Raw genomic sequence first — 24338 nt, 5'->3', positions numbered from 1 at the left:
TTTGTTCTTTATTCATTTGAATGAGCTGAGAAGTGAAGTCCGCGTACAGTATTAATTATACCACTATAGCATGAGTACGGACGACGTTTCAGCCTCCAGCTGACCCCAGTTAAGGCGGGTAGCAGAGCGCATGCGCTACCGGACGGCTGGTAACCATGGCAACATTAACGGTCAACGTGATGAGCGTACGGCTGCTGGTAACCATGACGACATCAACAGTCAGAGTCACAGGTGAAGCGTCGAGTATTTACTGTTTCTCCCGCCGTAGAAAGTGAGTTAAAGTCATCAGAATGATCCCCCCGGCGGAGTCCCTGCTGAGGTACGACACCCCGGTCCTGCAGAGCAGAGCCGTGGACAGAACCGCGGACCGGAAGACCCCCAAGGTAGGACGGAGAGGAACCTGAACCAGAAAACCGCTCTGAAGCGGCTCAATAAACCGCTCTGACCGGCTCAACAAATCCCGATTCTGGGCTCATACATGTTTGAATAGGAGTAATTAAATGCAATTTTTTTGTTGTAATTAATTAATTTGTTTGTGTGACTATCTTTGTATTTGTGTGCCTGTCTGTATTTGTGTGTGTGTGTGTGTGTGTGTGTGTGTGTGTGTGTGTGTGTGTGTGTGTGTGTGTGTGTGTGTGTGTGTGTAGGCACGGTCTCTGAAGCCCAGCCCCCAGCAGCCCCCCCTGTCCGGCCCGGTCCCCCCGCCCCCCCGATCCCCCGGGGCCGACGCCCCTAGACAGCAGACGGAGGAGGTCCTCAACGCCCTGCTGCCCCCCAGGTATACCCCACCCACTGGGTGACACCAGCCACTGGGTGTACCCCACCCACTGGGTGACCCCAGCCACTGGGTATATACCCCACCCACTGGGTATACACCCCACCCACTGGGTGACACCAGCCACTGGGTGACCCCACCCACTGGGTGACCCCACCCACTGGGTGACACCAGCCACTGGGTGTACCCCACCCACTGGGTGACACCAAACTGGGTGACACCCCACCCACTGGGTATATACCCCACCCACTGGGTATACACCCCACCCACTGGGTATACACCCCACCCACTGGGTATACACCCCACCCACTGGGTATACACCCCACCCACTGGGTGACCCCACCCACTGGGTGACACCAAACTGGGTGACACCCCACCCACTGGGTATATACCCCACCCACTGGGTATACACCCCACCCACTGGGTGTACCCCACCCACTGGGTATACACCCCACCCACTGGGTGACCCCACCTACTGGGTGACCCCACTAGTCATTGGGCTCCTATCTGGCCCCATGGTCACTAACAGAGTGAAGCTCCTTCTATAGTTGTATCCGCTTGTCTGATGTCAGCGTCCAGTGGCTCTCGGCGGCGCTGTAGGTCTGTGAGCTCCGCCTGCTGAGGTGCTGTGTGTCCGCAGGGAGTGGGCGGAGGCGGGCCAGCTGTGGGTGCAGCAGGTGTCGAGCACCCCCTGCACGCGCTCCGACGTGGTGCAGCTCACGGACCAGCTGGACGCGCTGCTGGGGCGGCGGCAGGCCCGCGAGACCGGCATCTGCCCCGTCCGCCGAGAGCTGTACGGACAGTGCTTTGGTGAGGACCGCCTGCTGGGGCCTGGAGGAGACCCCCGGACCCTGACTGGGGGTGGACAGAGCCCCCAGACCCTGACTGGGGGCTCTGTCCACATGAGCTACACCAGTTATCTCCTAGTGCTTCTAGATCACCAGGGCTCCATCACCCATCACAACCAGCCGCCCGTTGGTCCACTGGGTAGACTGGAGTCATACTGGGCCCTCTGTAGTAGAATCAAACAGCTGCCTCCTTACCCTGACCTCTGACCCTAAGACGAGCAGTTCCGTCAGGTGACCAGCAACTGTGACCTCTGACCCTCAGACGAGCTGATCCGTCAGGTGACCATCAACTGTGCGGAGCGCGGCGTCTTGCTTCTACGCATCCGCAACGAGATCCGCATGACAGTGGCGGCCTACCAGACGCTGTACGAGAGCAGCATGGCGTTCGGGGTCCGCAAGGCCCTGCAGGCCGAGCAGGGCAAGAGCGACATGGAGACACGGGTGAGAGAGAGAGAGAGAGAGAGAGAGAGAGAGAGAGGCAGAGAGAGAGAGAGAGAGAGGCAGAGAGAGAGAGAGAGAGAGAGAGAGAGGGAGGCAGAGAGAGAGAGGCAGAGAGAGAGAGAGAGAGAGGCAGAGAGAGAGAGAGAGGCAGAGAGAGAGGGAGTGAGAGAGAGGCAGAGAGAGAGAGAGTGAGTCAACTAGCACACACTGCAGAGAGCTAAGGGTCAACTAGCACACACTGCAGAGAGCTAAGGGTCAACTAGCACACACTGCAGAGAGCTAAGGGCCAGCTAGCGTCCAGTAGAGAGCTAGGGGTCAGCTAGCGTCCAGTAGAGAGCTAGGGATCAGCTAGCGTCCAGTAGAGAGCTAGGGGTCAGCTAGCGTCCAGTAGAGAGCTAGGGGTCAGCTAGTGTCCAGTAGAGAGCTAGGGGTCAGCTAGCGTCCAGTAGAGAGCTAGGGGTCAGCTAGCGTCCAGTAGAGAAGTAGGGGATAGCTAGCGTCCAGTAGAGAGCTAGGGGTCAGCTAGCGTCCAGTAAAGAGCTAGGGGTCAGCTAGCGTCCAGTAGAGAGCTAGGGGTCAGCTAGCGTCCAGTAGAGAGCTAGGGGTCAGCTAGCGTCCAGTAGAGAACTAGGGGTCAGCTAGCGTCCAGTAGAGAGCTAGGGGTCAGCTAGCGTCCAGTAGAGAGCTAGGGGTCAGCTAGCGTACAGTAGAGAGCTAGGGGTCAGCTAGCATCCAGTACTGGTTGTAAGGACTGCCTTGGCCTATGGTGTTGATGGTTCCTGGTGTTATAGCTCATTGTTCTGTTGTGTTGATGGTTCCTGGTGTTATAGCTCATTGTTCTGTTGTGTGGATGGTTCCTGGTCTTGTAGCTCATTGGTCTGTTGATGGTTCCTGGTCTCTTTTGTTGATGGTTCCTTTTTTTTTTTGTTCATTGGCCTATTGTTCATGGTTCCTGGTCTGTTGTGTTGATGTTCTTGTTGTGTTGATGGTTTTATTGGTCTGTTGTGTTGATGGTTCCCGACATGTGTTGATTCCTGTTGTGTAGATTATTCCTGGTCTGTAGCTCAGTGGTGTTGATGGCTCCTGGTCTGTTGATGGTTCCTGGTCTGTAGCCAAGTGGCCTGTTGATGGTTCCTGGTCTGTAGCTCAGTGGTCTGTTGATAGTTCCTGGTCGGTTGATGTTTCCTGGTCTGTAGCTCAGTGGTCTGTTGATGGTTCCTGGTCTGTAGCTCAGTGGTGTTGATGGTTCCTGGTCTGTAGCTCAGTGCTCTGTTGATGGTCCCTCCCTGGTCTGTAGCTCACTGGTGTTGATGGTTCCTGGTTTGTAGCTCAGTGGCCTGTTGATGGTTCCGGGTCTGTTGATGGTTCCTGGTCTGTAGCTCAGTGATCTGTTGATGGTTCCTGGTCTGTAGCTCAGTGGCCTGTTGATGGTTCCTGGTCTGTAGCTCAGTGGTGTTGATGGTTCCTGGTCTGTAGCTCAGTGATCTGTTGATGGTTCCTGGTCTGTTGATGGTTCCTGGTCTGTAGCTCAGTGGCCTGTTGATGGTTCCTGGTCTGTAGCTCAGTGGTGTTGATGGTTCCTGGTCTGTAGCTCAGTGGCCTGTTGATGGTCCCTGGTCTGTAGCTCAGTGGTGTTGATGGTTCCTGGTCTGTAGCTCAGTGGTCTGTTGATTGTTCCTGGTCTGTTGATGGCTCCTGGTCTGTTGATGGTTCCTGGTCTGTAGCTCAGTGGCCTGTTGATTGTTCCTGGTCGGTTGATGGTTCCTGGTCTGTAGCTCAGTGGCCTGTTAATGGTTCCTGGTCTGTAGCTCAGTGGCCTGTTGATTGTTCCTGGTCTGTTGATGGTTCCTGGTCTGTAGCTCAGTGGCCTGTTGATTGTTCCTGGTCTGTTGATGGTTCCTGCCCTGTAGCTCAGTGGCCTGTTGATGGTTCCTGGTCTGTAGCTCAGTTCTCTGTTGATGGTTCCTGGTCTACTCAGTAGCTCAGTGGTGTTGATGGTTCCTGGTCTGTAGCTCAGTGGCCTGTTGATTGTTCCTGGTCTGTTGATGGTTCCTGGTCTGTAGCTCAGTGACCTGTTGATGGTTCCTGGTCTGTAGCTCAGTGGCCTGTTGATTGTTCCTGGTCTGTTGATGGTTCCTGGTCTGTAGCTCAGTGGCCTGTTGATTGTTCCTGGTCTGTTGATGGTTCCTGCCCTGTAGCTCAGTGGCCTGTTAATGGTTCCTGGTCTGTAGCTCAGTGCTCTGTTGATGGTTCCTGCCCTGTAGCTCAGTGGCCTCCTGTTGATGGTTCCTGGTCTGTAGCTCAGTGCTCTGTTGATGGTTCCTGGTCTGTAGCGCAGTGGTCTGTTGATGGTTCCTGGTCTGTAGCTCAGTGGTCTGTTGATGGTTCCTGCCCTGTAGCTCAGTGGCCTCCTGTTGATGGTTCCTGGTCTGTAGCTCAGTGGCCTCCTGTTGATGGTTCCTGGTCTGTAGCTCAGTGCTCTGTTGATGGTTCCTGGTCTGTAGCGCAGTGGTCTGTTGATGGTTCCTGGTCTGTAGCTCAGTGGTCTGTTGATGGTTCCTGGTCTGTAGCTCAGGGAGCTGGAGCTGGAGAAGCAGGACTTGGAGCATCAGCTGAGCGAGCAGAAGGCCAGATGTGAGGCGGTGGAGAAGAGAGAGCTGGAGATCCGCCAGACCGAGGAGAGGAAGCACGGTGAGGAGATCCAGTTCCTCAAGAGGACCAACCAGCAGCTCAAGGTGACGCATGACCCCCTCCTTTCAACATTTACAACCACTTTATTTAAAATAGCTTTTTATTTGAAAGAGTAATGTAGTTTACATTGAAATGACAGGTTTTTTTATTAATTTTTTCCACGTTAGCATTTAAAGAATGTTCTCATTGCAGGCCCAGCTGGAAGTAACCATCACTCCAAAGAAATGAGATCCTCCGACACAAGACACCTGACCTCATTTAAGGCCTGGACGCAGATTTATAAAAAACATTCAACACATTGTGGGTCTCTGGGTGTAAATATCTTTTTATCATCTTTTTACAACACAAGTTATCGTTTTCTCTGAGACTTGAAAGGTTGTTGAGATGCCAGCGGGCGCGTGGGTCAGACATGTGTCTAGAGGTGGATAATGAGTCCTTATCTGCCCCCTGAGGCTCCAACAGAAGGCTCTGGAGTGCACACTCCACTGAGCTGAAATGTGTCCTCCATCAGTCCACTTGATGGAGGACACATTTCAGCTCCACACATTAAGTGTGCACTCAGGGAACCCATTAAACAAAAGGCTCAGAGAGCCACGCCCCCATCCCTCCACCAATGAGAGCTCCTCTTAGAACCTCCCTGTCAGTCCGCCAGCAGGCTGTGTGAAGGCCTGTTAGTGTCCACAGCGTTCCTCTAGCGCTTTGCCTTCTTGCCCTTCTTCCCCTCCAACACGGGCATCTTCTTGTCCCGGTTCTTGTTCTTGACGTTGTGCGTCTCGTAGTAACGCGCGCCCACCTTCAGCTTGCTCGCCCGCTCGGCTGCGCGTCTCTGGGGGAGAGAGAGAGAGAGAGGCGTCAGTGCAGGTTCCCTCCACGACCCCGCTGTCGCTACATTTACACTCTGTTGTATATTGGATTCACAGGCCGTGATGAAGAGGAAGAGGTCACCTGTTTGGAGGTCATCTTGGCCGCGGCCGGGGTTTCCTCCTCCCCCGCCCTCCTCTTCTTTGACCTCTCGATCACAGCTGGGAACAGAGCACTGAGCGTTAACCAGGCTGATGCTGGGACATTCCTCAACGATAAGGGCACTAGCAGGTGGTAGGGGTGGGGGGGATGTGTGTAGACCTACCTTTAATATGGGCTTGCTTCTCATCTTGTTTGGGTTTGTCGTCTGCTAACACTTTGCTTGACAGCCCCTTTGGAATCCTGTGCAGAGAGAGAGAGAACATTAGCGGCGCATCAAGGCCGCTGGAAGCTGGCGGCTGACTGGCCTCCCGCCACACGGGGCCGCACGCAGCCTGTGATGTAGCGGTGCGCACCCTGCCAGGGCTGAGGCCCTTATTGAAGACAGGCCGTTGATTAGGCAGCACCGGCACCACATGGAGCCTCTCACAATAACACATCTCAGGGGCTCCTAGGGGCCAGAGAGGAGGGATAGGCCCTGGCTCCTAGGGGCCAGAGAGGAGGGATAGGCCCTGGCTCCTAGAGGGATGGCCCTGGCTCCTAGGGGCCACAGAGAGGAAGGAGGGATAGGCCCTGGCTGTGGGACGTACCGGATGGCAGAGAAGCGTTTGGACTTGGCGCGGTCCAGGAACTGCTTGTATTTTGCGATCTTCTCGTCCAGCTGACGGATCGTGTTGCTGGGGCCTTTGGTCACCCCTGCTGCCGCGGTGCTGGGCCGCCCCACCTGTCCCCCTGCTGCAGCCTGCTCCTCCTGCTGCTCCTCCTCCTTCTCCTCCTCTCCAGCATCCTCCTCATCCTCCTCCTCCACGTCGGAGAAGTCGGAGGGGTCGAGGTCGGCCATCTCCACGGGGTCCAGGTCCTCGTCGTTGAACTCCGGCGCCACCGAGATCTTCCCAAAGTTCTGACGCACGCCGGCCAGAATCTTCTGGACCTGCTCCTTCTGCTTCTCCTTACATCTCTCCTGGGCCTCCTGCTCTGCGGGCATGGCCGCCACCTCCTCCTCCCCCTCCTGCTGCTCCTCCTCCTGCTGCTGCTGCTGCTGCTCCTCCTGCACCTGCACCTCAGCCCCAGGTGCAGCGGCCTCCTTCTCCTTGCCCTGCAGGAGTCACATCACATCCATGGTCAGGTCTCCTCCCTTCATTCTCTTTTAGCAGCTAGCGTCCATACTAATACAATAGTTGGTCGTTTTCCTGAATATTGATTGATTTCTAGGAGGCAGCACACAGCCGACACACCCAAAGGAAAGGATGACCGAATAACACAATGACCTTCTCAAAGTTCACATCACACAACATGGATGAAACACTAGCCTCCAGAACAACCCAAAGATAGACCTGAAGAGGCCACGATGACGTCATCACGCAGTCACGATGACGCCGTCACACCATCACGATGACGTCATAACACCGTCACAATGAAACCATCACAACGTCACTATGACGCTGTCACACATCACGATGGCGCCATCACCCAGTCACAATAACGCTGTCACACGTCACGATGACGTCACTATGATGCCATGTCGCCATCACGACGCCGTCACAACGTCACGATGACGCCGTCACACCGTCACGATGACGCCGTCACAATGTCGCAATGATGGAATCACACCCTCACGATGACGTCATCGCACCGTCACGATGACGTCATCACACCGTCACGATGACGTCATCCCCGCCATATGGTTCCACCGGTTCTCACCTCCGGGTCGTTATCGGGTCCTGGCGGTTTCACGAAGAACGGGATGCGTCCCCTCTGCCAATCGTTGAGCACCATCTTAGAGACCGTGACAATGTCTGGTTCTCCGCCCTGCAACACAACAGCCCTATGATCACATATCATGCTGCCACTGCCTATTTAAATGCCACTGGTAGTCAAAGGAGAAATCCGGTGTCAGTGGATGGTTTATTACAAGGACATTTTATACACACAATACCATCAGTAGCTCAACCATCGATGCCATCTTGTTTTTAAGACTCGATAGGTAGATTGGCGAACACGGAGCTTGCGTGTTGTTGACGGATGTCACAAGCTCTGTGTTCGTCAATCTACCTATCGAGTCTTAAAGACAAGATGGCGTCGACAGGTGAACTACGGATGGTATTGTGTGTATAAAATGTCATTTTTAATATCAATCTGTCACTTACAAAGTTATCAATGCCTTGTTTTATATGTCAAGACCCTTATTATACTACCAAATAAGTGTAGGGCTACTTCTAGCCTTGTAAGTGGTTTAAAATAGCGATTTAGTTTTTACCATGAGACATACCCTATCTTTCCAAGTTAATAGCGTTTAGGTAGAATCGGCTGAAATCAGCCAACTTAAGAATGCGTCTATATGCACTTTTTTGCTGCCAAACGAACATTCCAACTCGTTTTCATACCAATCATATCCCAGATCCATTTTACCCCGGATTTCTCCTTTAATGAGCCACTGGTTATTAAAAGCTGATTCTTAAAAAGCTAATGATTATTAACAACACTGTTTATCTATGATCGACTGGTTTATCTATGAGCTTGGGTCACTAACGAGCCACGGATTCTTAACGAGCTGATGGGAGACCATCTCCCGGTCAGGGACAGAGGGTCTCCTGGTCAGGGACAGAGGGTCTCCTGGGTCAGGGACAGAGGGTCTCCTGGGTCAGGGACAGAGCGTCTCCCGGTCAGGGACAGAGCGTCTCCCGGTCAGGGACAGAGCGTCTCCCGGTCAGGGACAGAGCGTCTCCCGGTCAGGGACAGAGGGTCTCCTGGTCAGGGACAGAGCGTCTCCTGGGTCAGGGACAGAGCGTCTCCCGGTCAGGGACAGAGCGTCTCCCGGTCAGGGACAGAGGGTCTCCCGGTCAGGGACAGAGCGTCTCCCGGTCAGGGACAGAGGGTCTCCTGGTCAGGGACAGAGCGTCTCCTGGGTCAGGGACAGAGCGTCTCCCGGTCAGGGACAGAGCGTCTCCCGGTCAGGGACAGAGGGTCTCCCGGTCAGGGACAGAGCGTCTCCTGGGTCAGGGACAGAGCGTCTCCTGGGTCAGGGACAGAGCGTCTCCTGGGTCAGGGACAGAGCGTCTCCCGGTCAGGGACAGAGGGTCTCCCGGTCAGGGACAGAGCGTCTCCCGGTCAGGGACAGAGCGTCTCCCGGTCAGGGACAGAGCGTCTCCCGGTCAGGGACAGAGGGTCTCCTGGTCAGGGACAGAGCGTCTCCTGGGTCAGGGACAGAGCGTCTCCCGGTCAGGGACAGAGCGTCTCCCGGTCAGGGACAGAGGGTCTCCTGGTCAGGGACAGAGCGTCTCCTGGGTGGGGGCCTTCAGATAGGGAGGTGACCTGCGGTAAAGCTCGGCCCCCTGCTGACCTTGTGCAGCTTCCCGGTGCGGAAGGCCAGTTTCTCCAGGAAGTCCTCTGGGGAGCTCCAGGTGGGGATGCGGTAGGTCTTCTGGATGTACTCGGGCTTGGCCCGCTCCAGGACGGCCGGGATGTGCTCCTCTGGGTGCTTGATCTTCTCCACTTGGACCTGAGGAGAACATGATGCAGGCGTTCAGCGCAGGCGGTCCAATGGTTACCGACCTAGACTACAGAGCAGCTCAAAGAATAATAACAAGACGATCATTTTGGCTGAACTCACCACTCCCTTCAGGACGATGTCTGACTCGCTGTCCTCAGACGGGTACACCACGCCCGGGCAGTCGATGAGGAAGATACGGCGCATCAGAGTGATGTACTGCCACACCTAGAGAGACAAGACCGTAGAGAGACAAGACCCAGAGCATCAGGGTACTGCCAAACCTAGAGAGACAAGACCGTAGAGAGACAAGACCCGGAGCATCAGAGTACTGCCACACCTAGAGAGACAAGACCGTAGAGAGACAAGACCCGGAGCATCAGAGTACTGCCACACCTAGAGAGACAAGACCGTAGAGAGACAAGACCCGGAGCATCAGAGTACTGCCACACCTAGAGAGACAAGACCGTAGAGAGACAAGACCCAGAGCATCAGGGTACTGCCAAACCTAGAGAGACAAGACCGTAGAGAGACAAGACCGTAAAGAGACAAGACCCGGAGCATCAGAGTACTGCCACACCTAGAGAGACAAGACCGTAGAGAGACAAGACCGTAGAGAGACAAGACCCGGAGCATCAGAGTACTGCCAAACCTAGAGAGACAAGACCGTAGAGAGACAAGACCGTAGAGAGACAAGACCGTAGAGAGACATGGGTGAGGGGGGGGGTCTGTCTGTATATAGCTGGAGATGGGGGGGGGGGTCTGTCTATATAGCTGGAGATGGGGGGGGGGTCTGTCTGTATATAGCTGGAGATGGGGGGGGGTCTGTCTATATAGCTGGAGATGGGGGGGGGGTCTGTCTATATAGCTGGAGATGGGGGGGGGGTCTGTCTATATAGCTGGAGATGGGGGGGGGTCTGTCTATATAGCTGGAGATGGGGGGGGGGGTCTGTCTGTATAGCTGGAGATGGGGGGGGTCTGTCTATATAGCTGGAGATGGGGGGGGGGGGGGGTCTGTCTATATAGCTGGAGATGGGGGGGGGGTCTGTCTATATAGCTGGAGATGGGGGGGGGGTCTGTCTGTATATAGCTGGAGATGGGGGGGGGGTCTGTCTGTATATGGCTGGAGATGGGGGGGGTCTGTCTGTATAGCTGGAGATGGGGGGGGGTCTGTCTATATAGCTGGAGATGGGGGGGGTCTGTCTGTATATAGCTGGAGATGGGGGGGGGTCTGTCTGTATAGCTGGAGATGGGGGGGGGTCTGTCTGTATAGCTGGAGATGGGGGGGGTCTGTCTGTATATAGCTGGGGATGGGGGGGGGGTCTGTCTGTATATAGCTGGAGATGGGGGGGGTCTGTCTGTATATAGCTGGAGATGGGGGGGGGGGTCTGTCTGTATATAGCTGGGGATGGGGGGGGTCTGTCTATATAGCTGGGGATGGGGGGGGGGTCTGTCTGTATATAGCTGGAGATGGGGGGGGGGGTCTGTCTGTATATAGCTGGAGATGGGGGGGGTCTGTCTGTATATAGCTGGAGATGGGGGGGGGGGGGGGTCTGTCTATATAGCTGGGGATGGGGGGGGTCTGTCTGTATATAGCTGGGGATGGGGGGGGGTCTGTCTATATAGCTGGAGATGGGGGGGGGTCTGTCTGTATATAGCTGGAGATGGGGGGGGGGGTCTGTCTGTATAGCTGGGGATGGGGGGGGTCTGTCTGTATATAGCTGGAGATGGGGGGGGGGTCTGTCTATATAGCTGGAGATGGGGAGGGGGTCTGTCTATATAGCTGGAGATGGGGGGGGGTCTGTCTGTATATAGCTGGAGATGGGGGGGGGGTCTGTCTATATAGCTGGGGATGGGGGGGGTCTGTCTGTATATAGCTGGGGGTGGGGGGGGGAGGGCGGTACAGTACCTTGGTCTCCCCGGCGATGGGCGCCACGTTGCAGACCTTCTTGGACCTCAGGGTGTTGATGACGGAGCTCTTCCCCACGTTGGGGTAGCCGATGAACCCAACGCTGATCTGCTTCTTATCAGTGTGGAGCTGGGGGGGGAGGAGGAGATGCTCTACGTCAGTCTGCTGAAGTGGCTCCACTACTAATGTCTGGGCCCCCTACAGAGATCTACGTCAGCGGGTGGAGGTGGAGGGTGAGGCTCACCTTGCCGAACTGCCGGAGCAGCTGAATGAGGCAGCCTTTGCCAAAGGAGTTGGTGAGGCTGGCGTGGAAGGCCAGGGTGGGGTTAATGGCAGAGAGAATGGCCACCCAGCGTTTCTATAGCAACAACAAGGGTGGGGTTCATCGTCATGGATACACAACAACAAGGGCGGGGTTCATCGTCATGGATACACAACAACAAGGGCGGGGTTCATGGTTATGGATACACAACAACAAGGGCGGGGTTCATGGTCATAGATACACAACAACAAGGGCGGGGTTCATGGTCATGGATACACTGTGGCCTCCCCTACTGACGGTGTGTTGTACCCAGTACTCCTGTGCAGTCCTGGGGGGCTAAACACCGGTCCTCATGGAATACTGTAGGGACCTTTTCACATACTCATCTAATAATCAGCTCTGCTCTGATTGGCTGGTCAGGAAAGGTCTTCAGAGGTGACCTACCGTGACCCAGGTTGGGATGAGGTCACACTTGTTGAGGACGAAGATGAGGTGTTTCCATGGCTTCTCCTTCTTCATGTACGTCTCGATACTCTGGGAGCGCGTGCCCATTGGGTCCCGGGCGTCCAGGACCTGGATCACCACGTCGGACGAGTCAATCACCTAGGGAACAGGACCCGTCAATCAATCACAGGACCCGTCAATCAATCACAGGAACCGTCAATCAATCACAGGACCCGCCAATCAATCACAGGAACCGCCAATCAATCACAGGAACCGCCAATCAATCACAGGAACCGCCAATCAATCACAGGACCCGCCAATCAATCACAGGACCCGCCAATCAATCACAGGACCCGCCAATCAATCACAGGACCCGCCAATCACTGGACCCGCCAATCACCTCCCTCCATCAGGTGTGTTAATACGTGTGTTAATACGTGTGTGAAACAGTAGCAGTGATACCGTACCTTGTACAGCTCTCCCCAGATCCTCTTGGACTGGCCCTTCTTGAAGATCTCTTCGCGCACCTCCTCCCTGGAGAGACAGGGTTCACTTCATCATCCCCATCCTCCTCTTCCTCATGACCGTCCCCCCCTGCTCGTGATTTAACTCGAGCAGGGTATGTAACCTTGTTTACAGAGCACTAGACTAGAGGGACCTGGTTTACAGAGCACTAGTAGACTAGACTAGAGGGACCAGGTTTACAGAGCACTAGACTAGAGGGACCTGGTTTACAGATCACTAGACTAGAGGGTCCTGGTTTACAGAGCACTAGACTAGAGGGACCTGGTTTACAGAGCACTAGACTAGAGGGACCTGGTTTACAGAGTACTAGACTAGAGGGACCTTGTTTACAGAGCACTAGACTAGAGGGACCTGGTTTACAGAGCACTAGACTAGAGGGACCTGGTTTACAGAGCACTAGACTAGACTAGAGGGACCTGGTTTACAGAGCACTAGACTAGAGGGACCTGGTTTAAAGAGCACTAGACTAGAGGGACCTGGTTTACAGAGTACTAGACTAGAGGGACCTGGTTTACAGAGCACTAGACTAGAGGGTCCTGGTTTACAGAGCACTAGACTAGAGGGACCTGGTTTACAGAGCACTAGACTAGACTAGAGGGACCTGGTTTACAGAGCACTAGACTAGACTAGAGGGACCTGGTTTACAGAGCACTAGACTAGACTAGAGGGACCTGGTTTACAGTGCACTAGACTAGAGGGACCTGGTTTACAGTGCACTAGACTAGACTAGAGGGACCTGGTTTACAGAGCACTAGACTAGAGGGACCTGGTTTACAGAGCACTAGACTAGAGGGACCTGGTTTACAGAGCACTAGACTAGACTAGAGGGACCTGGTTTACAGTGCACTAGACTAGAGGGACCTGGTTTACAGAGCACTAGACCTTACCGGACCCCTGAATCCTCGGTGACCAGGTCGCGGTCCTTGTCGGCGCTGTAGGAGAGGACGGAGGCCTCCGCCCGCACCACCAGGTCCTTGACGTCCTCCACCAGCAGGCTGGGCCTCTTCCTCTGGGCCCGCGGGCCGAAGGTTGTCTGGAAGCCCTCGGTGTCAAGGATGTGCACCTTGGAGTTCTGGAGGAGAGGAGGAGGAGGACATTAGAGGGGGGAGGAGGAGGAGGTGGGGGAGGAGGAGGACGTTAGAGGGGGGAGGAGGAGGAGACGTAGGAGGGGGAGGACGTTTGAGGGGGGGGGGAGGAGGAGGAGGGAGGAGGAGGACGACGTTAGAGGGGGGAGGAGGAGGAGGAGGAGGACGTTAGAGGGGGGAGGAGGAGGACGTTAGAGGGGGGAGGAGGGGGACGTTAGAGGGAGGAGGAGGAGGACGTTAGAGGGGGGAGGGAGTTAGAGGGGGGAGGAGGGGGAGGACGTTAGCGGGGGGAGGAGGAGGAGGACGTTAGAGAGGGAGGAGGAGGAGGACGTTAGAGGGGGGAGGAGGAGGAGGACGTTAGAGGGGGAGGAGGAGGACGTTAGAGGGAGGAGGAGGAGGAGGACGTTAGAGGGGGGAGGAGGAGGACGTTAGAGGTGGAGGAGGAGGAGGAGGAGGAGGACGTTAGAGGGGGAGGAGGGGGAGGACGTTAGAGGGGGAGGAGGAGGACGTTAGAGGGGGGAGGAGGACGTTAGAGGGGGAGGACGTTAGAGGGGGAGGAGGGGGAGGACGTTAGAGGGGGGAGGAGGAGGACGTTAGAGGTGGAGGAGGAGGAGGAGGAGGACGTTAGAGGGGGGAGGAGGGGGACGTTAGAGGGGGAGGAGGGGGAGGACGTTAGAGGGGGAGGAGGAGGGGGACGTTAGAGGGGGGAGGAGGGGGAGGACGTTAGAGGGGGAGGAGGGGGAGGACGTTAGAGGGGGAGGAGGGGGAGGACGTTAGAGGGGGGAGGAGGAGGAGGAGGACGTTAGAGGGAGGAGGGGGAGGACGTTAGAGGGGGAGGAGGGGGAGGACGTTAGAGGGGGGAGGAGGGGGAGGACGTTAGAGGGGGGAGGAGGACGTTAGAGGGAGGAGGAGGAGGAGGACGTTAAAGGGGGAGGAGGAGGACGTTAAAGGGGGAGGAGGAGGACGTTAGAGGGGGAGGAGGAGGACGTTAGAGGGGGGAGGAGGAGGGGGACGTTAGAGGGAGGAGGAGGGGGACGTTAGAGGGAGGAGGAGGGGGACGTTAGAGGGAGGAGGAGGAGGACGTTAGAGGGGGAGGAGGAGGACGTTAGAGGGGGAGGAGGAGGACGTTAGAGGGAGGAGGAGGAGGACGTTAGAGGGAGGAGGAGGAGGACGTTAGAGGGGGGAGGAGGAGGGGGACGTTAGAGGGAGGAGGAGGAGGACGTTAGAGGGAGGAGGAGGAGGACGTTAGAGGGAGGAGGAGGACGTTAGAGGGGGGAGGAGGAGGACGTTAGAGGGGGGAGGAGGAGGACGTTAGAGGGAGGAGGAGGACGTTAGAGGGGGAGGAGGAGGAGGAGGACGTTAGAGGGAGGAGGAGGACGTTAGAGGGAGGAGGAGGAGGACGTTAGAGGGAGGAGGAGGAGGACGTTAGAGGGAGGAGGAGGACGTTAGAGGGGGGAGGAGGGGGACGTTAGAGGGGGAGGAGGAGGACGTTAGAGGGAGGAGGAGGGGGACGTTAGAGGGGGGAGGAGGGGGACGTTAGAGGGGGGAGGAGGGGGACGTTAGAGGGGGGAGGAGGGGGACGTTAGAGGGGGAGGAGGAGGACGTTAGAGGGGGGAGGAGGGGGACGTTAGAGGGGGGAGGAGGAGGACGTTAGAGGGGGAGGAGGGGGACGTTAGAGGGAGGAGGAGGACGTTAGAGGGAGGAGGAGGAGGAGGTTAGAGGGAGGAGGAGGACGTTAGAGGGAGGAGGAGGACGTTAGAGGGAGGAGGAGGACGTTAGAGGGGGGAGGAGGACGTTAGAGGGGGGAGGAGGAGGAGGAGGAGGACGTTAGAGGGAGGAGGAGGAGGACGTTAGAGGGGGAGGAGGAGGAGGACGTTAGAGGGGGAGGAGGGGGACGTTAGAGGGAGGAGGAGGACGTTAGAGGGAGGAGGAGGACGTTAGAGGGGGAGGAGGGGGACGTTAGAGGGAGGAGGAGGACGTTAGAGGGAGGAGGAGGAGGACGTTAGAGGGGGGAGGAGGAGGAGGAGGAGGACGTTAGAGGGGGAGGAGGAGGACGTTAGAGGGAGGAGGAGGACGTTAGAGGGAGGAGGAGGACGTTAGAGGGAGGAGGAGGACGTTAGAGGGAGGAGGAGGACGTTAGAGGGAGGAGGAGGACGTTAGAGGGGGGAGGAGGACGTTAGAGGGGGGAGGAGGAGGAGGAGGAGGACGTTAGAGGGAGGAGGAGGAGGACGTTAGAGGGGGGAGGAGGAGGACGTTAGAGGGGGGAGGAGGAGGAGGAGGACGTTAGAGGGGGAGGAGGAGGACGTTAGAGGGGGAGGAGGAGGACGTTAGAGGGGGAGGAGGAGGACGTTAGAGGGGGGAGGAGGAGGAGGACGTTAGAGGGGGGAGGAGGACGTTAGAGGGGGGAGGAGGAGGACGTTAGAGGGGGGAGGAGGAGGACGTTAGAGGGGGGAGGAGGAGGACGTTAGAGGGGGAGGAGGACGTTAGAGGGGGAGGAGGACGTTAGAGGGAGGAGGAGGAGGAGGAGGAGGACGTTAGAGGGGGAGGAGGAGGACGTTAGAGGGGGGAGGAGGAGGACGTTAGAGGGGGAGGAGGAGGAGGACGTTAGAGGGGGAGGAGGACGTTAGAGGGAGGAGGAGGAGGAGGAGGAGGACGTTAGAGGGAGGAGGAGGAGGAGGAGGAGGAGGAGGAGGACGTTAGAGGGGGAGGAGGAGGACGTTAGAGGGGGAGGAGGAGGACGTTAGAGGGGGAGGAGGAGGAGGTTAGAGGGAGGAGGAGGAGGACGTTAGAGGGGGAGGAGGAGGGGGACGTTAGAGGGGGAGGAGGAGGGGGACGTTAGAGGGGGAGGAGGAGGGGGACGTTAGAGGGGGAGGAGGAGGGGGACGTTAGAGGGGGGAGGAGGAGGAGGACGTTAGAGGGGGGAGGAGGGGGACGTTAGAGGGGGAGGAGGAGGACGTTAGAGGGGGGAGGAGGGGGAGGACGTTAGAGGGAGGAGGAGGAGGAGGAGGAGGAGGACGTTAGAGGGGGGAGGAGGAGGAGGTTAGAGGGGGAGGAGGAGGACGTTAGAGGGAGGAGGAGGAGGAGGAGGAGGAGGAGGACGTTAGAGGGGGGAGGAGGAGGAGGTTAGAGGGAGGAGGAGGAGGAGGAGGAGGACGTTAGAGGGGGGAGGAGGAGGAGGTTAGAGGGAGGAGGAGGAGGAGGTTAGGACACCAGCTGGGGAGAGGGAGAGGAAATCCTTGGCATGGTAAACAGACGTTATTCAGGCTGATTCACTGGAGCAGGCAGTTTAAACCTCGACCATATCTACAGGGGTTCTTTTCTGTTATGGTAACAAATCAAGATCCTAACAACCGTATCTTCCAAGAAACCGGTTCTTGTTTGCAGAATATTAAAACATGCAGACAAAAAAATGCTAATTGTCTCCTCCTCAATAACCATGGGAACCGCAGCAGAGCTCTCCTGATACCAGCACAACCGTGATGGAATAGAACGCGATATGCAAAATAAATAAATAATTGTTACCGTAACTGACTGGAAATCAGTACAATTTCTATTTATCTTTCTTTTACAATTCAATAGTTCAATGAAGATGTTATAATGTAAATTCATTTTTAGGGAATATTACAGAACATAATACATTTTTTTTTTATCGCAATCGCCGGTCATTATCGGGAAAATAAGCGATCACAGAAATAGTCCTCCAAAGACGTTGACAACATCCTGTCTGCCAGAGAGGGATAAATTTAGTAATTTAAAATTATTTAATTTATCTTCAGTGTGCAATGGCCAATCTGATTTGTCTTGACACGATTGTGATTCAGCCTATGCATAGCATGCACGCAAACTCACAGCCAGACACAAGAACTCCTAATTCAAGAGCATATTTTTCTTTGATGTCATAGAAAAGAAAGATTAGAAAGAAAAGAAAACTGCAACCTATTTTTTTTACATACTTCCATATCGTGTTGTACTGCAGGCTGCATTGATTATTGCATCGTTCATAGAACGTCATATTTGGGAAAAATGACGTTCTATGACTTATCTAATACAATTAGATAAGTTAATTAATCTGTTGATGTCTTTAATGATCATCACAAAATAAGGAAGTGATTAGCCAACTCTGATAAGCAAACTGAGATGCAGAGATATATTTTAGAAAAACACCCATGGAAATGTACATAAAAAACATTGTTGCCTTGAGATGCATTGCTAATCGTTTTAGAATCGAGTCGTTGACCTCATAATCGAATCGTGAGGTGCCAAGAGATTGCCACCCCTAGCAGCAGCACAAGCTATTGGCAACGTAAGGCCAGCTGAGCGGCCCCTGACCCGATCAACACCGCCGGGCTCCTGGAGACAGGCAGCGGGAACACGATCCATCTCAAAGTATCAAGGAATGAACTCGGTTACATCAGTGGGATGGGCGCCCAACACCAGGCCTGCCCTCCCATTAGGGCGGCAGGAATTCATTTTCAGACATTTAACGGCGGGTTTCAATAATCCGCCGTTGGGGGTGGAGGTGTATCCTGGGGGTGGAGGTGTATCCTGGGGGTGGAGGTGTATGGGGTGGAGGTGGTACTCACGTGGGCCTTGATGCGGTCGTGGAGAAGGGACATGGGCAGCTTGCTCCTCCTCATGATCACTCTGTACGGGTCCTTCTGCACGCGCCCCATCTCCTCCTGGAACTTCTGCAGGGACGACTGCTTGATGACCCGCGTGTTGGCTGGAGGCACGGAGGGTGAGAGGGTAAGATGGAGGCAGTACGCCCACCTCTGCTCATAAGCTACCGGGCGCTCCCTCTTCTCTAAAACCCCTCTCTCTCTCCCTCTCCATTAGAGACATAATAAGTAGGTTAGCGTGTTCTTTGAGACCATGATGAGTAACACCGGTACAGAACAGTCTCAGTGCGTACAGCACACACTAAACTACTGAGGGGGCAGAGAGCTGCTGTGACCAGTTCACCTTCAACTCATCACTGAATACCAACAGCTGTGTGTAGAACCAAACAACATCATCAACAGGCTGGAGAACAGCGGACACAACTCTATGAAACCCTCCATTCAACGACCACAACATGACAACAGGCTGAGGAGAGGACACAAGTCCTCATAAGTAAACATCTAAAAAGGTCCCCTAAAGGTCCCCCGGCCCCCTGGTGGGAGGGATGGAGGCCCTGTACTACGAACCTCCATTAGAGGGTTAGCGAGGTATGTTGCGCTCACAGCCTGGGTTAGCTGGGACACGAAAGTCGCTCTTTTAGCGTCGCTGCCTCACCATGGTGACTTATGCTGTCAACCCAACCTGGTCGGGAGCAGGTTTTCAGCTACGTCTATCGGGTAAGATCGCCGTGCGCAGCTTCCTAGTCCCTCCTTTGACAACGCCGGCACCATTACTGGGTGTTCCCGTGGACCTCGGAGCCTATCGTACAGGGGGTCTTCGGGATCGATCCCTTGGCATTGCCTGGGAATATTCTTTATAAGATACAGGTTCTCATCAGAGGGTATATGCTATTTGATCGTCCTTGTTGGACCTAATGTAGGCAATGCTTACTCTTGCGCATTGTGTCTCCATAAGAGAGTGGAGGTAGCGCGTCAGTCTTGAATTTCTGCATGCAGGGTTCGTCTCCCAAGTGATGCGCATTTATGTGAAGCTTAAATACTCCCAATTCTTACTTCCATTTCTTACGTAAGGTGTATTTAAAGTGAATTTCCTAAATTATAGAATAAGGCAGGTTGGCCATTGCTTATGCATTTTGAAAACTTAATCACTCCATTGGCATTAACGGCAAACAGTTCTGCATTTGGCGCAGTTATTTTATGGACAATATGCAGAAACTTGTCACTTACAAATGTACACTTTCGGGCGGCTCTCTTTTGCCATCATGCCTCCCTAGCCTTATTATGTGCAAATGTGTTAACCCTAGCTGTTATCTGAGTTATGAACTCCTCATAGGAGGTCCATATAGCTATCTGTTACTCTTGAGTGAAATAGACTGCTTGATCTATCCAGTTTGTAAATGTAAGTAAAATGATGCGATAAACACCCCTTTCACGTGAAACAAAGCGGAAAACCTCGACTAATCGAATCCTAAGTGAGCGTCGTAGTACCATTTAACTCGGATCGCGAGTGACGTCTCTGTCGTTACAGGTTTTCCCAAGAGAGCCTGGTTATGTTCAGCGAGGTTCGTAGTAGGGGGCACAGGTCTCTGAGGGATGGCGGTCAGCGACTCACCGAACCACTTGATGTTGGGCTCCACGCGGGCTACAGTCCCGGGGGTCACGGAGGACTGGAACGACAGGTTCCGGATCACCTTCCCTCTGTTGTCGCTGGAAGGGACACCCAACAAAGTGAGACACACCACAGTGACACAAAACACAGTGAGACACACCACAGTGACACAAAACACAGTGAGACACACCACAGTGACACAAAACACAATGAGACACACCACAGTGAGACACACCACAGTGACAGACAATGACACCCAACACACCACAGTGAAACACACCACAGTGACAGACAATGACACCCAACACAGTGACACCCAACACACCACAGTGACAGACAATGACACCCAACACACCACAGTGACAGACAATGACACCCAACACAGTGACACCCAACACACCACAGTGACAGACAATGACACCCAACACACCACAGTGACAGACAATGACACCCAACACAGTGAGACACACCACAGTGACAGACAATGACACCCAACACACCACAGTGACAGACAATGACACCCAACACAGTGAGACACACCACAGTGACAGACAATGACACCCAACACAGTGAGACACACCACAGTGACAGACAATGACACCCAACACAGTGAGACACACCACAGTGACAGACAGTGACACCCAACACAGTGACACCCAACACACCACAGTGACAGACAGTGACACCCAACACACCACAGTGACAGACAATGACACCCAACACACCACAGTGACAGACAATGACACCCAACACACCACAGTGACAGACAATGACACTCAACACAGTGACACCCAACACACCACAGTGACAGACAATGACACTCAACACAGTGACACCCAACACACCACAGTGACAGACAATGACACCCAACACAGTGACACCCAACACACCACAGTGACAGACAATGACACCCAACACAGTGACACCCAACACACCACAGTGACAGACAATGACACTCAACACAGTGACACACACCACAGTGAGACACAATGACACCCAACGCAGTGAAACACACAACATAGTGAAACACACAACGACACCCAACACAGTGAAACACACCACAGTGACACACAACACAACACAGTGACACACAACACAACACAGAGACACACAACACAGACACACTGAGTGGTCCCGACGTGTGCTGGGTGCAGGGCAGGCCGACCGGGGGGGGGGGGGGGCTCACCATCGCTGCTTCTGCCGGTACATGTTCAGCCTCTTGATGGTGGAGCGGTCTCGGAGGCTGGTGGCCCCCGCCTCCTTGGGCCGGTCTGGGAGGGACACAAACTGGTTTATATACTGGTATCCTCACATACTGGATTAAATGCTGGCATCGTCCCATAGTGGTATCGTCACATACTGGGTTACATAGATTCGACCCGAGTTAGATTCCCGATCACTGCCGCTCAAACGGTCGAGGCAGCGCTGCTTAGCAACAACATCCAACAACGCATCGTCTAAAGCGATACAGTGAAACACACAAAAGCGATACAGGTCCGCTAACCCGACCCCCGGGTGGAGGCGTGAGCTGTCTCCTCTCCACCCGGGTTGGAGCCGTCTCCCCGCGGGTGGAGCTGTGAGCTGTCTCTCCCGGATTGAGCTGGAGGTTAGCCGGACCTGCTAGCATTAGCCGAGTGTGTGTGTGTGTGTGTGTGTGTGTGTGTGACTGTGAGTGGGACAGCGCTCACCAGGGTTGGAGCTGGAGGTGGAGGTGTTGATGGAGCTGCGCCCCTTGAAGCGCGGCTTCACCATGGTGGAGCGGCGGGTGGATGCTGCGGTACCTGGGAAAACAGAAAGTTGCGGGTACGAGTCCTAAAGTCCGAGTTCTGTTGTTACACACTGCACACGTGTTCCTCGAGCGCTGCGTTAACCGGAAAGACGTCACTAAACGTGCGACGCCGAGACCAGCCAATCAGATACCGGTACACCAGCCAATCGGAGAGCGATACAGCCTGAAGTCATGTGACTAATGTTATGTTTTTCATAATAATACTCGAATAATCAAAACGGCCCAAATATGATCTGATATGACCGACTTATTTACACCATAAATAATTAAAGACTATACAAACGTTTATATTTCCAAGAAAAACCTGCGTTACGTCCTCCTTCTACTGGGATGTGTGTATGAAACTAAGAAATAAATATATATTAAATAATGACGTGCCCCAAAATAACAAGCAACTTAATTGATTTGATAATTATTGATACCCTTTTGGCTTCGTTTTGTTTTGTACAATGAAAGGTAGTCATGATGTTTAACATTTATAAGGCTTTAGGGATTAAAATGTAAAGGCATTATATGTATACAGGCTTCTTCTATGGAGTGGCGAAGTCACGCCCCTTCCGGTAGAGCTCATGGGACCTATGAGATCGAAAAATATGAATGGGTGTCAATGGAGAGAAAATAATTATTTTCTGGTCCCAGTCTTTATATGCCCTGGATTACACATATATTGTTTGTGGATTTAAATGATAATTATTCATGCAAAGAAAACTAAAAATGTTCGTGAAGAAGTTTGATAATTTTAGGTTTTATGTGAGGCCGATTTGTGAACTACAGCTCTTCGCTGCTCTCGACGCATATGATATACGCCACCACATCCGCACTTGGAACTCGGCACAGAGATGGCACATAGAGATTGCACATAACTAAAACTCTCCACAGGCCCCAACTTATAGTGGTTTTCACCTCTTTCTATGCTTTTATCCTCGCCTTGAAAAAAAGTGGTGAAGTGGAGCAGAGAGATCGCCATCTCTGTGCCGAGTTCCAAGTGCGGGTGTGGTGACGTATATCATATGCGTCGAGAGCAGCGAAGAGCTTTAGTTCACAAAGCGGCCTCACATAAAACCTAAAATTATCATACTTCTTCACGAATTTTTTTAGTTTTCTTTGCACGAAAAATTATCATTTAAATCCACAAACAACATATGTGTAATCCAGGGCATATAAAGACTGGGACCAGAAAATAATTATTTTCTCTCCATTGACTCCCATTCATATCTCATAGGTCTCATGAGCCCTACCGGAAAGGGCGTGACTTCGCCACTCTATAGGATATTAATATCCTACGTTTTCATATGTTATTATACTCACTGCAATCTCATCTAACATCTTACAACGACCATGTAACAGGTTTAATTGTAGCCTTGTCGTACTAGGCTAAAGAGGAGACGATCAATGTTATTATGGATTATGGGTTAAAAAATGTGCAGAGAACAGTCTGTTTTAGTTAGACAACTACACATTATCATAATAATATTAATATATTGATATATGTGTGTAAATATCATAGTCCAGAAGAATGTCAACATCACCCAATCACAGTCCAGAAGATTGTCACCATCATCCAATCACAGTCCAGAACAGTGTCGCCATCACCCAATCACAGTCCAGAAGTGTCGCCATCATCCAATAACAGTCCAGGATTGTTGCCATCATCCAATCAAAGTCCAGAAGTGTTGCCATTTTCCAATCACAGTCCAGGAGAGTGTCGCAATCATCCAATCACAGTTCAGGATTGTTGCCATTATCCAATCACAGTCCAGGAGATTGTGGCAAATATCCAATCACAGTCCAGAGACACGCCCTCTGTCGACTCAGAGCCAATTGATGAGGGGTGATGTTCAGCTGGTGTCCTCCATCTGGCAGGAGGCTGACGTCCATCAGGGCAGCACCAGGTGGGAGGGATGAGACTGAATCAGAGTGAGGAGATGGACGACTTCTGGCAGCTCAGTAATCATACTGAGGTCATGTCATAAATAACCAGCCTTCACTAGGTCACGAAGCACCTGCAGCCAATGAAGGGCCGTCTGGAACACAGAAGGTCGGAATAGGAAGATGAACTCAGATCTCATAGCGGGCAATGACCTGTCTGAGGAAAGCTTGAGAAACAAAGCATTTGTGTGGAAAATATCGATGCGTTATTTTCGCACATGCTCAGAAACAGGCCAAGGGCTGATCCTGCGCTGCAACATGCGGCGGGTGTGTGACAACGGACGTGTGAGCAGTGCTTGTGTGTTGTGCAAATGTGTGGTGTTAGTTGTATCATTGTGTATGTGTGTGTGCGTGCAGGTGTGTGTGTGTGTGGGCATGTGCTGTGTATGCATGTGTTATGTGTGTGTGTGTGTTTGTGTATGCCATGAATGTGTTGTGTGTGCATGTGTTTTGTGTGTGTGAGTGTGTTTTGTGTGTGTAAGTGTGTTGTTTGTGTGTCCATGAGTGCGTGTGCTGTGTGTGTGGGTGTGTGTCTACATATGTTGTGTTTGTGTCTGTGTGTCTGGTGTTGTCTGTGTGTATACTTGTGAGTGCATATGTTTCGTATGTTGTGTTTGTGTCTGTGTGTGCGTGTGTCTGTTGTGTGTGTGTGTTTGTATGTGTGTGTGTGTATAATATTTCAGTCTGGCTCATCAGAAGGGTGTCTGCTTAAAGTCAGAGCTGGAGCGCAGCCTAACTAAACAAAACGAGACAGATTACCGACTTGGACTGTGTCTCTCTCTCTCTCTCTCTCTCTCTCTCTCTCTCTCTCTCTCTCTCTCTCTCTCTCTCTCTCTCTCTCTCTCCCTGACACTGGAACAGGGTCCGTCCCTGTTTCTTCAGCCTGGAGAGAGAAGGTGGAACAAGGACCTTCTGATCAGAACGAGGACAGACAGACAGACAGCCGACCACACAGTGAAGGGTCT

At 53.5% G+C, this 24338-nt stretch overlaps 2 protein-coding genes across 3 annotated transcripts; one reads left to right on the top strand and one right to left on the bottom strand.

Moving 5' to 3' along the window:
* The first annotated feature begins 241 nt into the window (after positions 1-241).
* dnali1 (dynein, axonemal, light intermediate chain 1) lies at positions 242-5054 on the top strand. The gene is made up of 6 exons (XM_030358031.1): positions 242-383; positions 648-778; positions 1416-1585; positions 1886-2064; positions 4635-4799; positions 4948-5054. Exons 1-6 carry the CDS (start codon positions 291-293, stop codon positions 4981-4983), a joined length of 774 nt encoding a protein of 257 aa, XP_030213891.1. The 5' UTR covers positions 242-290; the 3' UTR covers positions 4984-5054.
* gnl2 (G protein nucleolar 2) lies at positions 4838-21549 on the bottom strand. Of its 2 annotated transcripts, none has more exons than XM_030358028.1 (16): positions 21344-21549; positions 20842-20926; positions 19659-19753; positions 18011-18150; positions 13230-13414; positions 12285-12351; positions 11818-11976; positions 11356-11469; positions 11112-11240; positions 9326-9430; positions 9056-9214; positions 7417-7524; positions 6306-6811; positions 5882-5958; positions 5701-5777; positions 4838-5581 (listed from the first exon to the last, which is right to left on the bottom strand). In XM_030358028.1, exons 1-16 carry the CDS (start codon positions 21405-21407, stop codon positions 5447-5449), a joined length of 2205 nt encoding a protein of 734 aa, XP_030213888.1. In that variant the 5' UTR covers positions 21408-21549; the 3' UTR covers positions 4838-5446. The 2 variants fall into 2 exon arrangements, with proteins under 2 accessions (XP_030213888.1, XP_030213889.1); XM_030358029.1 differs by lacking the exon at positions 21344-21549 and adding an exon at positions 21199-21204.
* Between the last annotated feature and the right edge of the window lie 2789 nt (positions 21550-24338).

Source organism: Gadus morhua, chromosome 6 (genome assembly GCF_902167405.1).
Source record: "Gadus morhua chromosome 6, gadMor3.0, whole genome shotgun sequence".
NCBI classification, from domain to species: domain Eukaryota; kingdom Metazoa; phylum Chordata; class Actinopteri; order Gadiformes; family Gadidae; genus Gadus; species Gadus morhua.
Note: the sequence above shows the minus strand (reverse complement) of the source record. Positions and strands in the feature narration are given on the sequence as shown.

Coding starts and splice junctions, on each gene's coding strand:
- dnali1 (XM_030358031.1), top strand. CDS start 291: ATGATCCCCCCGGCGGAGTCCCTGCTGAGGTACGACACCCCGGTCCTG. Junction 2,065..4,634: donor AGAGCGACATGGAGACACGG/GTGAGAGAGAGA, acceptor CCTGGTCTGTAG/CTCAGGGAGCTGGAGCTGGA. Junction 4,800..4,947: donor GGACCAACCAGCAGCTCAAG/GTGACGCATGAC, acceptor TTCTCATTGCAG/GCCCAGCTGGAAGTAACCAT.
- gnl2 (XM_030358028.1), bottom strand. CDS start 21,407: ATGGTGAAGCCGCGCTTCAAGGGGCGCAGCTCCATCAACACCTCCACC. Junction 9,215..9,325: donor ACATCGTCCTGAAGGGAGTG/GTGAGTTCAGCC, acceptor TGTTCTCCTCAG/GTCCAAGTGGAGAAGATCAA. Junction 5,778..5,881: donor GAAGCAAGCCCATATTAAAG/GTAGGTCTACAC, acceptor CTCTGTTCCCAG/CTGTGATCGAGAGGTCAAAG.